General features: G+C 36.3%; 1 protein-coding gene across 1 annotated transcript; it reads left to right on the top strand.

Annotated features, from left to right (window-relative positions):
- Nucleotides 1-6,286: 6,286 nt before the first annotated feature.
- Nucleotides 6,287-6,724, top strand: LOC139889725 (uncharacterized). Its single transcript, XM_071872660.1, has one exon. It carries the CDS (start codon nt 6,287-6,289, stop codon nt 6,722-6,724), a length of 438 nt encoding a protein of 145 aa, XP_071728761.1.
- The last annotated feature ends 9,415 nt before the right edge of the window (nt 6,725-16,139 follow it).

Below are 16,139 nucleotides of genomic sequence, written 5' to 3'. Positions count from 1 at the left end.
CACGGGATAACCCGGACATCTAACTAAAATTGCCCTCTGTTATCTAATACGGAGTAACAAGTTAAGTGTATAACCTGACAATCTTTACAAAATATTTGACGGTTGATAAACCGTACATTAAAGTATTCTAATTCTAATTCTAATTTAGATACTAAAATACAAGTTGTCAATAAATAATATGGTTGAACTACCATCATTATTTGTAAAACTAGTTAAACGAATTTATGTTGGTCTTTGAGCAGAGCCGGACCTGGGGGTGGGCCACAAGTGCGACCGCACTGGGCATCAAGATTTAAGGGGCATAAAAAAATGGAGGGTTTGAGTTTTTTTTTTTTTTAAGTTGCAGAAAGATACATGAGGAGAAGGAAACGGAAGAAGAAAGAGGGGTAGGTAAAAAGTTGGAGTGAGCAAAATAATTGTATGGATAATAGTTAACTTTTGTTACAAAATAGCTAAATTTTGTTCCTTTTCTGTTAGTTTTAGCTTCAAAATATGGTACATTTTTTACAACGTATTGTATAAACTATTGATCTATAGTGTAAACTTTAAAATTTTTATTAAAAAAGTAGACTGCAGAATGAAAAATATGTACCATCTGTTTTCAATAATGGAGTATTGAACTTGATTTTTAAAATGTTCTTGACCTAAGTTATTTCTTTAAGGAAAAAAGTCTTATTTGATTTACTTCATACTTCATTTATAATACATTAATTAGTTTTATATTGTACACTCAATTAGTATTAATTTTATAACTTTATTAAATGTTTTATACTGCATTGTGTTACTGTTTATATACCCTCCTCTTAAGTAAATAACTATATACTCACTTCGTCCTAAAACATATGTTCTATTGGTGTAACTTTAACTAAAGTATAAAAATTTCTCTTCTAAGAGGACAAGAGATAATGTCACTTCTAATATTTATAAACTTTTAAGTAAAAGTATATATATATAAGAGTAAAAAAGTAAAGTTGATTGTCTATTTTGAAGAAAAAAATTTAGAAATACACATGTATATGGAAATGGATGAAGTAATACTATATACTACACAGTATTAATTTAGCAAATTTTGGCATTATAGGAGTAAAAGATTACGTTAGTTTTTCAGGTTTGAAACACCTATATAAGATGGAAAATGGGCATTATTTGGCCGTTTTATACCGGACATCAAAATACTCAGGACCGGCTCTGTCTTTGAGTATGGTTATCTAAGAAACAACAATCCTGGCCCTGTTTGAAGAGTTGAAACTTAAAATAGTCGAACATAATAATCTCATTTGAAAATTATCAAACATTCAACGTTTCAAACAAATATGTAAATTAATCATAACATGATTTATATTTTGTTAAGTTGTTATTTAGATTAGCTAATTAGCTAGATTTGGATTGCAGACGAAAAATTATATATTATAATCTAAATTTATTATTTATTATTGTATTTGGATTCATAATAACTTAGTCACCGCCTAATAGTAATAAACTCAAAGTGCTGACTTTTCAACCGTTCATACATATGCATTCATGATTCAGTTGTTATTCCATTGTACGTGTGTATTAATTACGGGTTATTATCTTTGAATAATTGGCTTTTAACATATGCATCGTTAGGCATTAGGATGATGATGATGATTCACACACAACTTTATGTAATAAGGAGTATAATCTATAATCTATAGTGTTGTCCAATATACTAGTAAAGTAAAATCAATGTTTTGTAAATTTATCACGTTCTTAATAGGCTTAAAGCTACAAATAGGCAATATACTTTCTCAAATGTCTCGATATAGGCTATATACCCATTTTTGTCTCACTGTCGGCAATATACTTTCAAAAAGTGTTCTCATGTTAACAATTGGTTACCAGTTACCGTACAATCGGTCAAAATAATTACCTGTGATTTTTTTATTTTTTTAAAGGTGACGTAGATTAAATATATTTTCTCTTTTGTTTCAATGTAGGCTATATAGTTTCTTTTTTTATTCCTTTGTAAACTATAAATATGATAACGCTTCATCAACTTTTAAAGTTAAAAAAGTATAATCGTTTATATTAGTACACTTTTTGAAAGTATATAACCGACAGTGAGACAAAATGGGTATATAGCCTACATCAGAACATTTGAGAAAAATATATAACCTATTTGTAGCTTTAACCATACTTAATATATCAGTAGTGCACAAGATAGACAAAATTGCGCGGATGGTCCATCATGTTTGTATCAAACTGCATGATAAACCTTTATTTTTTTTTTTATTTTTTTTTTGACTTAGATGACCCTGAACTATCACTTTTCGACATGGATGACCCAACCACTAACACCTGTTAATTTTTTGACATTAACTATGCACACGTGTCAAGCATGTGAGGGTAATTTAGTCCACATCTTTTATTTGTTGGAGAATAAACCGGCAACTGTTAAACCCAACCATTGTTAGTTATATTTTGGTTAGAAGGAAAAATGGAGTTTTGTCCCACATTGGTAGAAGAGTGAAGTTGGAGGTGAACTCCTTGGCTATAAAAGGAGGCCATGAGATTACTTCCAATTTGCACCAATCAATACACTTTAAGTATTTGATTATTTCTTTCTTTCTTACCTTTGTTTGAGAGTTGTATTACTTAAATATTTTGGAGAGTGTAGTTGGCTTAAGAGAGTCGTCTATATCATTGTAACAATTTGTGATATAGTGTATTTCTCTCTTTGAGGGCCGGTGGTTTTTCTCCTGTTTTGGAGTTTCCACGTTAAATCTTGTGTTGTGTATTGTTCTTATTTATTTACTGTTATTATTGGGCTGGGTGGTGGGAATTAGTGAGGCCGTAATTTCCCAACAACTGGTATCAGAGCGTCAGGTTTGACGGGGGTCTCGGTTATAGGAGTCGGAGTATGCTCTGTGGTTGCCACGGGAGTGGATCGTCCACATCAGAAACGAGTTCTATTGATCGTATAGGGTATCTGGTTAGACAATATTTTTTCTGATTCGTAGTAATAGTTGGATTTGTTAGTGGCGAGTTGTGGATTTCCGATTTAAAGGGTCCTGGCTACCTGCTACATCTTTTGGCTATTCGAAACGTGAGCAAAATCAGAGAAAATGTTGTTTATAGGATACGAATACGATGTCGAAGTTCAGTCCAATGAGGCATTGAAAGGTAAACCCACCTTTGTTTCCGGCAGTGATTCTAGCAGTAAGTTCGATGAAGAAGAATGGGATGATATGGATTTGAGGGCAGCAAGTGCGATTCGTTTGTGTCTTGCAAAGAACATGCTTGCAAATGTGCACGGGTTATCAACGGAAAATGAGCTTTGGGTTAAACTAGAGCAGTTGTACCAGGGCAAGGGCATCTCAAATCGGTTGTGTCTTAAAGAACAATTTCATACTTTGCGTATGGATGGGGGTTCAAAGATTTCAGATCATCTAAGTATTCTTAATGGTATTGTTTCAGAACTTGAAGATATTGGAGTTAAAGTGGATGATGAAGATAAAGCTTTGAGGTTGATATTATCTTTGTTATCGTCTTATGAACACATGAAACCTATTTTGATGTATGGGAAAGAAACTCTGAAGTTTGAAGACGTTACTAGCAAGCTCCTATCCGAGGAGAAAAGACTGGAAGGTAACGGGGTCTCGTCATCAGAAAGTACGGTACTGTTGTGTTCGGATAGGCGGAAGAGAAACTCCGAAAAGAATCTGGTATGCCAGAAGTGCGGGAAAACTGGGCATATAAGGGTTAATTGTCCAGGTGGAGCTAATTCGGCAAATGGCTCCAAAGGCGCTAATGATGTCTCCGTTGTTACGGAGAGTGACGAATTCCTCTGAAGTCACGTCATCCTCATGGTGTGTCCGCGCCACCGTGGAAAGGGATGTTCGTTAGTGGTTCCACAATTACACATGGGCATTGGTTTGGCGTTGATGCAGGTTGTGTGGTGGAAACTGATGTTGTAGCTGATGGAACTTTCGGGAAAGCCAAACAGGGAAGTTGCACCATAAAGTTTTAGCTGGTTGTTCAACAACATGTGTCGAGGTGAAATGGTTGGAATGTGATATTCTAAGTGCTATATTCTTAATGGTGGAGTATGATAATTCTTGTTAAGAGTTATGATTGTCTGTGATGACAATGATTGTCGGTTTTAGACATTGTTCGGTAAAGATGCAAGTTTTGTCTCTTGGGAGATAATGTCAACGGCATGAAGATGAGGATCTTGAAGTTGTCGTCAAGGAAGCGTCTACATCGGTTATCTTTGCAATGTGGAAGCATGATTATTTTCTTCTATCTAAAAGGTGGAGATTTGTTAGTTATATTTTGGTTAGAAGGAAAATTGGAGTTTTGTCCCACATTGGTAGAAGAGTGAAGTTGAAGGTGAACTCCTTGGCTATAAAAGGAGGCCATGGGATTACTTCCAAATTGCACCAATCAATACACTTTAAGTATTTAATTATTTCTTTCTTTCTTACCTTTGTTTGAGAGTTGTATTACTTAAATATTTTGGAGAGTGTAGTTGGCTTAAGAGAGTCGTCTATATCATTGTAACAATTTGTGATATAGTGTATTTCTCTCCTTGGGGGCCGGTGGGTTTTCTCCTGTTTTGGAGTTTCCACGTTAAATCTTGTGTTTTGTATTGTTCTTATTTATTTACTGTTATTATTGGGCTGGGTGGTGGGAATTAGTGAGGCCGTAATTTCCCAACAACCATTTCGATTTTTTAGTCAGAAAAATTAATCATTGAGTTTCTTCCGAGTTAACTCATAATTATTACCTATATAAGCCACCGATAAAAACCACCCATGTACGTATAGCTAGCACTAGCAACACATGGATAATACATAATAATATCACAATATAGGAACCAGAAGTATTCCCCTTTGAATTACAAAACCATTTCCTACAAGAAGGCTCACTATACCTCACAATACAGCCACCTGATTAACATTACTATTATTATTTCCTCTACCACCCTTACCGGAAGTGGCAGAGCCAGGTGATGCGTTGCTGTTAGAGCGGTGGTCGGCAGCAGCGGTGGAGGTGTCGACGGAAATAGAATTGGTAGGCCAAACTTATGATGATGAAGGTGAAGATCGAACGACATTCGGTTGTGAAAGCTCTTGGAACTCAAGAAGTTTTCATCGTCTTGTTTGTTGAATTCTAAGAATGTGTATGCGTCGTCGATGCCGGTGTCCGGCTGAGAAGCCATGTCGAATAGGTTGTTAGGTTGAGAATTCATAAGGAATTGAAAGTGAGTTAGGTTTGTATTTTTGACAGAATGGGGATTTTGATAAACGATTTGTGATAAGATGAGATGTTTGTTGTTTTAGGGTTCATGAAACGGGGGAAGAGGGGCGATTAGGTACAGGGGTGGTTTCTATTCGGTGGGTTATAGGACATAATAGTTAACTCGAATGTGACTTGATGATTAATTTTTCTAACCAAAAAATTAGAAATAGTTGGGTTAAACAAATGCCCAGTTTATTCTACAACAAATAAAACATGTGTAGACTAAATTACCCTCGCATGCTTGGCACATGAGCATATTTAACGTTAAAAAACTAACGAGTGTTAGTGGTTGGGTCATCCATATCGAAAAGTGATAGTTCAGGGTCATCTAGGTCGAAAAAAAGATAAAGGTTTATCATGCAGTTTGATACAAACATGATGGACTATCCGCACAATTTTGTCCACAAGATACATGTGATTTTAGGAGTAAAAACATAATCGTTTTAGATATTTGGAATTTACTTTTAGATATACGTAACAACGGGTTTGAAGAGTATGAAATGCACGCTCGTAAGAGTTGATTATATACTATCACGAAAATAGTGAGGGTCAAGGGGGTTGCACTCCCTTGCGGGGTCCAAGGGGCAGCGCCCGATTTTCCTGCCAAACGGCATGATTTTTAGTCAACCGATTTTTCCGCCAAAATAAAGGGTTACACCCTTTCATTCTCAACCTCCAAGTTAACAGAATATTCATTTCGTTTTGACAGCCTGTTTTTCATACTAATAGTGTATAGTCGGACTTAGTATTGTGTAGTGTACATGTATCACATGTTTGTATATCATTGACACAGTATGTAGTCCAGAATATTAGCATAGTTAGTTAGCTACAATAGTGGATAATTAGCTATCTCAATTGTGTATAAATACATGTATCTGTCGATCAATAAAGTCATTCACAGAATTATTATTTACATGGTATCAGGCCAATAAAACATTACCTTTAAACAGCCGATTTCCTTCACTCAATCTCCTCTTCATCACTTTATTCAATCCCTTCACTTTTTCATCTGATTTCTTCAATGGCTGCCGCCAGGTTACAGCCTGCAATTACTGTTAGCAATATCAAAAACTTTGTTCCAATTACCCTTGGACTCAACACAAGCCATTACTCTTCATGGGCTGAATTATTCAAGATTCATTGTCAAGCTTTTGACGTTCTTGACCACATCGTCCCCTCCAATGATGCTTCGTCTGGTTCTTCCAATGCCGGACAAACTCAACGGACTAATGCTGCTGATTGGACCAAACTAGACGCCATTGTTCTCTCCTGGATTTATGGTACTCTCTCCAACGAATTACTGCTCAACATACTCACTCCTGGTTCCACCGCTCAACAAACGTGGGACCAAATCAAAGGCATATTCCATGACAATCAAAATTCGAGGGCTGTTCACCTTGCTGCTAAATTTACTAACACCAAGCTCGAAAATTTCTCCAATATGTCTACTTACTGCTAGGAGATGAAGCACATTGCAGATCAATTAAGTGATGTCGGACCCAAGGTTGAAGACGATAAGCTTGTGTTACAGTTGATTACTGGTCTTAGTGACGGGTATGATACCGCCGGTTCCCTTATCGCACATGCCAAAAAGCTTCCAACTTTTTCTTAAGCACGATCTATGTTGATTTAAGAAGAAACAAGGAAAGCTAAGCAATCACCTAACCCCAATTCTACTGCTCTTGTTGCTACAACACTGTCCCCATCACCACGAGCTTAGAACCAGATCACTTCTCTAATCGGCCTAATTACAGTCGCAATCGAAATAACTCTAGAGGAAATGGAAGAGGTCGCCAGTCATCATCAAGAGGGAGAGGTCGCAATTCATATGCGCCTCAATTTATCCCTAGTTTTAATTCTCCAGTACAGTGGCCTTATGGGCCAAATATGTGGCAATCACCTACATGGGTGATGTGGAACCGAATGACGAGTCCTACAAGATTTAGGAGTCTAACTAGTTATCTCTTACTTTAAATTATTTATTATTTAGTTACTTAAATTAATAGATAAATATTATGGTATGTTTAAAATTAGAGTTACAAGTTGGTTAGGATTAGGAGTTTACTCGATGTCGGTTTATGTTTTTATTATATATAGTCCACATTAATAATGTAATTCGTAGGGATCTTTTCTTGAATAATATACGGAGTAATTTATATTGTTTGACGTGTGTTACGTTTAAGCTTGTTTTCCAGGTCACGTATTATTATATAACATATACGTGAGTATTTATCAATTAAGAGCATTGTTGTGTTTTAATTATTTGTTGCGAAGAGCGTTTGTCTTCCAACGGATCCTTTGATCCTCATAAATGGACCATTCCCCCTTGCCCATATCCGACATCTACCTGGACCAGGCCCACTAGCAACCAAAACCAGTCTGGAATTTTAGGCCCACGCCCACAACAGCATTATGCTAACTCGGTTGCTTCTACTGCCACTCCAACTGATATTGAAGAAGCCTTGCATACTATGACACTCCACCCTCCAGATGAAAACTGGTACATGGACACAGGTGCCACTTCACACATGACAGGTAATCAAGATACTCTTACTTCTTATTATTCAAACAGGTTACCTTCACGTATTATTGTCGGTAATGGTTACAGACTTCCCATCTTGGGCTACGGCTCATCAATTCTTCCTATTAACCACACTCGACCACTTTATCTCTCAAATTGAAACACCCCGTCAAAATCCATTAACGGCGATGTTAACTCTGGTCCCAGCGCATGGCTTGAGTTCTATATAACAGAAAAGTTCTACAGCGGAAGCAATTAATACCTGAGAAATAACATGCAAAACGGGTCAACAATAATGTTGAGTGAATCTACAGGTTTAAGTAAATAATACCGTATGTTTAAGAAATGATTTTCACGAAAATGTTTATTAGCATAAGACCACCAAGGTTTAATATTAAAAGTTTGTAGACAGCATTTGTCAAGTTTTAATCTATTTGTGAACAACAATGTCAAGTTTCAGTTGTGTATGACATTCAAAAATGTTTTGTTCCTCCTTGCTTGTAAAACACCAGTTTAAGTAATCAATTATAACATATGAGACTACAAAGCTTTCATATTTAAAGTTTGTAGACAGCACTGTGTCCTGTTTCAAATGTTTGTAGACAATACCATGTCAAGTTTAATTTCTCTTGTTTGTAAACCACAGGTTTAAGTAACATAAAGTAGTGTCTGAAAGTCAGTATTCAGAAAAGTAGTTATTAGTTTTTGACCACGAGACTTCATAAGTATATACAACCATGAGCACTTGAATACTAGCTAAAGACCTGCGTATAGTTTATAACTACACTTATCCTTTACCCCATATATCGTATACACTTGTTCGAGTGTACTTGTAGTCAGAATTAAATGCACCGCAGTTATAGTAGGGTGAGGTTTGCCTAACCTAACGGATCCGTCCATCTAAATCGTGCTTACCCGAAGGTAATTAAAGTATTCAACTAGGGGCTTTGTGAACAATAACTCAACATGTATAATAGTACTCGTGTCAAAAGTAAAAGCATTTGTAATAACGTAATGTAACCAGCGTGTATTCTCATCCCATAAAATATGTAAAAAGCAGGACTGTAGACTCACACTGTATAATAATGGTCGGTTCTCAAGTTCATGTCCGGTTTCAATAGCGGGAGTTCCGTATGCGTCCTAAGGTAAATGAGGACGGTCAATGTCTATATAAGTACATAAATATAGAAGTAAATTTGTAAATGTGTCATCATTATGCTTGTAATCGTGTTCGAGTGTTACTTTTAATTAAGTAGTTAGTCGTAAGTGTTCAAAAGTGTACTGATTTGGAAGTCAGTTTTATTATGGCTAAATCTCCTAGAATATTAAGAGTTAGAAAACTATTCAAATACAGAGATGTAGCTTATTGAGTTAGCTTTCCAACACATATAGTCACAGCCACTAATTCCAAGTATAAGCCACTCAAAATCATGAACTTTTCTGTAGTGGTCAGAATGTGTGACGGTTGGCGAACTCAACTTGCTCGGTGCATAAAAATCAAATGACAAACTTAATTCATACAAATCCAAAGCCAAGAGTTGTCTAACATCTGGAATTAAGTCATATCCAAGGCACATGACTCAAGTGTTTACCAAATGTTTCAGAATGAAAACTCTTAACATGCATGGTTTCAATAATCAAAATCAAACAACAAAACACGAAGATTGACCATTGGTGTTATGCGAGGTGTATACGAAATAGTTATATTTTTATTGATAAATACTATTAAATACGATACAATTTTACATAAGTTATTTATTTATTTATAGAGTGGATATACCTAAACCTTGCTACAACACTATAGGTAGTGTACCTAATCGTACAGTAGTTTTTAGTAAGTCCAGTTCGTTCCGCATGAAGCTAGCCAAGTTTAACGCTATATTTTTAAAACTATATTTGCATATATATATATATAAGTAATATTATTATTATTATTATAAAAGGGGGGTTTTACCGTTTAATGACCGGTTTGTCGATTTTAAAACTTTAGTCACAATTAAAACCTAATGTAAAATATTAAAAATAAATATAACTTAATTTAAAGAGTAAAGTAAATGACGATAATAAAATTACAATAAATAAAAGTGCGATAAATAAAATGACGATAAATAAAATTGCGATAATTAAAAGTACGATAATTAAAGGTGTGATAAGATATAAAATAAAGGAATTATGCTTATTTAAACTTCCGTAATTATGATGTTTGACGTGTTGATTTTAATTTATTACCATGGGTTAATTGTCCTTTGTCCTGGATTATTCAATATCTCCATACGATTTTTGTCCATAACAGTCCATCAGTCATAAATATAAAGTGCGAGTGTCCTCGTTAAATTATCCTTATATCCAAAGTTAAATATTCCAACTAATTGGGGATTCGAACTGTAACAAGGTCTTAATACTCTGTTTAATGAATACACCAGGTCTTAATGCTCAGCTTTGACCTTAGAACACGTCAAACATTCTCCTACGTATTTAGCAACATCGGCTTTCATACCCGGCCACCAAAAATGTTTCTTGAGATCCTTGTACATCTTCCCCGTTCCAGGATGTATTGAGTATCTGGTTTTATGAGCTTCTCTAAGTACCATTTCTCTCATATCTCCAAATTTTGGTACCCAAATCCTTTTAGCCCTATACCGGGTTTCGTCTTCCTGAATATTAAGATGCTTCTCCGATCCTTTGGGTATTTCATCCTTTAAATTTCCCTCTTTTAAAACTCCTTGTTGCGCCTCCTTTATTTGAGTAGTAAGGTTATTATGAATCATTATATTCATAGATTTTACTCGAATGGGTTCTCTGTCCTTCCTGCTCAAGGCATCGGCTACCACATTTGCCTTCCCCGAGTGGTAACGAATCTCAAAGTCGTAATCATTCAATAATTCAATCCACCTACGCTACCTCATATTCAGTTGTTTCTGATTAAATATGTGTTGAAGACTTTTGTGGTCGGTATATATAATACTTTTGACCCCATATAAGTAGTGCCTCCAAGTCTTTAATGCAAAAACAACCGCGCCTAATTCCAAATCATGCGTCGTATAATTTTGTTCGTGAATCTTCAATTGTCTAGACGCATAAGCAATCACCTTCGTTCGTTGCATTAATACACAACCGAGACCTTGCTTTGATGCGTCACAATAAATCACAAAATCATCATTCCCTTCAGGCAATGACAATATAGGTGCCGTAGTTAGCTTTTTCTTCAATAACTGAAACGCTTTCTCTTGTTCATCATTCCATTCAAATTTCTTCCCTTTATGCGTTAATGCAGTCAAGGGTTTTGCTATTCTGGAAAAGTCTTGGATGAACCTTCTATAGTAACCAGCTAGTCCTAAAAACTGGCGTATGTGTTTCGGAGTTTTCGGGATTTCCCACTTTTCAACAGTTTCTATCTTTACCGGATCCACCTTAATACCTTCTTTGTTCACTATGTGACCGAGGAATTGAACTTCTTCCAACCAAAATGCACAGTTTGAAAACTTAGCGTACAATTCTTCCTTCCTCAATACTTCTAACACCTTTCTCAAATGTTCACCGTGTTCTTGGTCATTCTTTGAGTAAATAAGTATGTCATCAATGAAAACGATGACAAACTTGTCAAGGTATGGTCCACACACTCGGTTCATAAGGTCCATGAACACAGCTGGTGCATTAGTTAAACCAAACGGCATGACCATAAACTCGTAATGACCGTAACGTGTTCTGAAAGCAGTCTTTGGAATATCATCTTCTTTCACCCGCATTTGATGATACCCGGAACGTAAGTCAATCTTTGAATAAACAGACGAGCCTTGTAGTTGATCAAATAAGTCGTCGATTCTCGGTAGTGGGTAGCGGTTCTTGATGGTAAGTTTGTTCAACTCTCGGTAGTCGATACACAACCTGAATGTACCATCTTTCTTCTTGACAAACAAAACAGGAGCTCCCCACGGTGATGTGCTTGGTCGAATGAAACCACGCTCTAAAAGTTCTTGTAATTGGCTTTGTAGTTCTTTCATCTCGCTGGGTGCTAGTCTGTAAGGAGCACGAGCTATTGGTGCAGCTCCTGGTACAAGATCTATTTGAAATTCAACGGATCGATGTGGGGGTAATCCCGGTAATTCTTTCGGAAATACATCGGGAAATTCTTTTGCAATGGGAACATCATTGATGCTCTTTTCTTCAGTTTGTACTTTCTCGACGTGTGCTAGAACAGCATAGCAACCTTTTCTTATTAGTTTTTGTGCCTTCAAATTACTAATAAGATGTAGCTTCGTGTTGCCCTTTTCTCCGTACACCATTAAGGGTTTCCCTTTTTCTCGTATAATGCGAATTGCATTTTTGTAACAAACGATCTCTGCTTTCACTTCTTTCAACCAGTCCATACCGATTATCACATCAAAACTCCCTAACTCTACTGGTATCAAATCAATCTTAAATGTTTCGCTAACCAGTTTAATTTCTCGATTCCGACATATATTATCTGCTGAAATTAATTTACCATTTGCTAATTCGAGTAAAAATTTACTATCCAAAGGCGTCAATGGACAACTTAATTTAGCACAAAAATCTCTACTCATATAGCTTCTATCCGCACCCGAATCAAATAAAACGTAAGCAGATTTATTGTCAATAAGAAACGTACCCGTAACAAGCTCCGGGTCTTCCTGTGCCTCTGCCACATTAATATTGAAAACTCTTCCGCGGCCTTGTCCATTCGTGTTCTCCTGGTTCGGGCAATTTCTAATAATGTGGCCCGGTTTTCCACATTTATAACAAACTACATTGGCATAACTTGCTCCGACACTACTTGCTCCGCCATTACTCATTCTGACACCATTTGTTCCTTTCGTTCTGTTAACCCCTGGTCCGTAGACATCACACTTCGCCGCGCTATGATCATTTCTTTTACACTTGTTGCAAAATTTGGTGCAGAACCCCGAGTGATACTTTTCACACCTTTGGCATAGCGGCTTCTGATTGTTGTTGTTGTTGCGGTTATTATTGTTGTTAAGATGATTGTTGTGGTTGCTGTTGTTGTTGTTGTTGTTGTTGGGCCGTTTGTTGTAGTTGCGATTGATGTTGCGATTGTTAGGATAGTTGTTGCGATTATTGTTATAATTGCTGTTGTTGTTGTATTGGTGATTCTTATCACCGTTTTCCTCCCACTTTCTTTTAACTTGCTTCACATTGGCCTCTTCAGCAGTCTGTTATTTAATTCTTTCTTCAATCTGGTTCACTAGTTTGTGAGCCATTCTACATGCCTGTTGTATGGAGGCGGGCTCGTGTGAACTTATATCTTCTTGGATTCTTTCCGGTAATCCTTTCACAAACGCGTCGATCTTCTCTTCCTCATCTTCGAATGCTCCCGGACACAATAGGCACAATTCTGTGAATCGTCTTTCGTACGTGGTAATATCAAATCCTTGGGTTCGTAACCCTCTAAGTTCTGTCTTGAGCTTATTGACCTCGGTTCTGGGACGGTACTTCTCGTTCATCAAGTGCTTGAATGCTGACCACGGTAGTGCGTACGCATCGTCTTGTCCCACTTGCTCTAGATAGGTATTCCACCATGTTAACGCAGAACCTGTGAAGGTATGCGTAGCGTACTTCACTTTGTCCTCTTCAGTACACTTACTTATGGCAAACACCGATTCGACCTTCTCGGTTCACCGTTTCAATCCGATCGGTCCTTCGGTTCCATCAAATTCCAAAGGTTTGCAGGCAGTGAATTCTTTGTAGGTGCATCCTACACGATTTCCTGTACTGCCAGATCCAAGGTTATTGTTGGTATGTAGCGCAGCCTGTACTGCGGCTATGTTTGAAGCTAGAAAAGTACGGAATTCCTCTTCATTCATATTCACGGTGTGTCGAGTAGTCGGTGCCATTTCCTTCAAAATAGTCAAATGGAACAAGTTAATCATACAGAATATTAAGAGTAGTTAATAGTATTTCGTAGCATAATATGAACTCATTTATAAAAGCTTTTTCTTCATATTAGCGTTTTATAAGTTTAAATTCGGGTAGTACCTACCCGTTAAGTTCATACTTAGTAGCTAATATACAATTCAACTACTACAATTCTATATGAAAAACTGATTATAATAATATTTCGCGTTCAAACTTTTATACAATATTTTACAAACTTACAATACCGCTTATTTTACATAAAGCATGAAATATAGCACACAATAACTTTGATACAAGATAGTTGTGAAGATAATTCTAGCTAGTACACAAGTCGTTCAGCAAAGGCAATAAAGACACGTAATTCATACGTCCAGAAACAAGTCATGCATTCTGGTTTTACTAGGACTACTTCCCATCCTTGGTCTTGTGCAACATAACCGTTATGGCCGTTGATAAGACAGCGTGTTGTAACGTCGTCAAAGGGACGAGGGTTACGTAATGTCCAACAGTCCCGTAACAATCTAAAAATCTCATTTCTTACCCCAATTACCGACTCCGTCACTTGTGGGAACGTTTTGTTTAATAGCTGTAGCCCGATGTTCTTTTTCTCACTTTGGTGAGAAGCGAACATTACTAACCCATAAGCATAGCATGCTTCTTTATGTTGCATGTTAGCCGCTTTTTCTAAATCATGAAGTCCTATATTCGGATACATTGAGTCAAAATAATTTCTTAACCCGTTGCGTAAAATAGCATTTGGGTTCCCCGCAATATATTCGTCAAAGTAAACACATCGTAACTTATGGGTTTCCCAATGTGATATCCCCCATCTTTCAAACGAAAGTCTCTTATAAACCAAGACATTCTTGGAACGTTCTTTGAATGTCTTACAAACTGATCTCGCCTTAAATAGTTGTGCGGAGGAATTCTGACCGACTCTAGACAAGATTTCATCAATCATGTCTCCGGGTAGGTCTCTTAAAATATTGAGTTGTCTATCCATTTTGCGTTTTTATACTGTAAAATAGACAAGAGTTAGATTCATAAAAAAAAATACTTATTAATACAAGCAATTTTTACATATATCATAAAGCATAAGCACACTATATTACATATATTACACCACATGAATACAACTATCTTATTCCGACTCGCTTGTTTCTTCTTCTTCGGTTTTGGTTCGTTTTGCCAAGTTTCTAGGGATATATGATTTTCCCCTAATACGAGCCGTTGTTATCCACATTGGTTTAGAAAAACCTGGTGGTTTAGAGGTTCCCGGGTCATTGTTACAACTTAAGGACTTCGGGGGTTGACGATACATATAAAGTTCATCGGGGTTGGAATTAGATTTCTCTATTTTTATGCCCTTTCCCTTATTATTTTCTTTTGCCTTTTTAAATTCAGTTGGGGTAATTTCTATAACATCATCGGAATTCTCGTCGGAATCCGATTCATCGGAGAATTGGTAATCCTCCCAATATTTTGCTTCCTTGGCGGAAACACCATTGACCATAATTAACCTTGGTCGGTTGGTTGAGGATTTTCTTTTACTTAACCGTTTTATTATTTCCCCCACCGGTTCTATTTCTTCATCCGGTTCCTCCTCTTCCGGTTCTGATTCTTCTTCCGGTTCCGACTCTTCTTCCGGTTCCTCTTCGGGAACTTGTGAATCAGTCCACGAATCATTCCAATTTACATTTGACTCTTCATTATTATTAGGTGAGTCAATGGGACTTGTTCTAGAGGTAGACATCTATCACATAATATCAAACACGTTAAGAGATTAATATATCACATAATATTCACATGTTAAAAATATATAGTTTCCAACAAAATTTGTTAAGCAATCATTTTTCAAGTAAACACGGTCGAAGTCCAGACTCACTACTGCATCCTAAAAAAACTCGATAAGACACACTAATGCAAAATTCTGGTTCTCTAAGACCAACGCTCTGATACCAACTGAAATGTCCCGTTCTTATTGATTAAAAACGTTCCATATTAATTGATTTCGTTGCGAGGTTTTGACCTCTATATGAGACGTTTTTCAAAGACTGCATTCATTTTAAAACAAACCATAACCTTTATTTCATCAATAAAGGTTTAAAAAGCTTTACGTAGATTATCAAATAATGATAATCTAAAATATCCTGTTTACACACGACCATTACATAATGGTTTACAATACAAATATGTTACAACAAAATAAGTTTCTTGAATGCAGTTTTTACACAATATCATACAAGCATGGACTCCAAATCTCGTCCTTATTTAAGTATGCGACAGCGGAAGCTCTTAATAATCACCTGAGAATAAACATGCTTAAAACGTCAACAAAAATGTTGGTGAGTTATAGGTTTAACCTATATATATCAAATCATAATAATAGACCACAAGATTTCATATTTAAATATACATCCCATACATAGAGATAAAAATCATTCATATGGTGAACACCTGG

This window comes from Rutidosis leptorrhynchoides, chromosome 2 (assembly GCF_046630445.1).
Source record: "Rutidosis leptorrhynchoides isolate AG116_Rl617_1_P2 chromosome 2, CSIRO_AGI_Rlap_v1, whole genome shotgun sequence".
Classification (NCBI taxonomy): domain Eukaryota; kingdom Viridiplantae; phylum Streptophyta; class Magnoliopsida; order Asterales; family Asteraceae; genus Rutidosis; species Rutidosis leptorrhynchoides.
The sequence above is the reverse complement of the archived record's forward strand: the minus strand, read 5'-3'. Positions and strand labels throughout refer to the sequence as shown.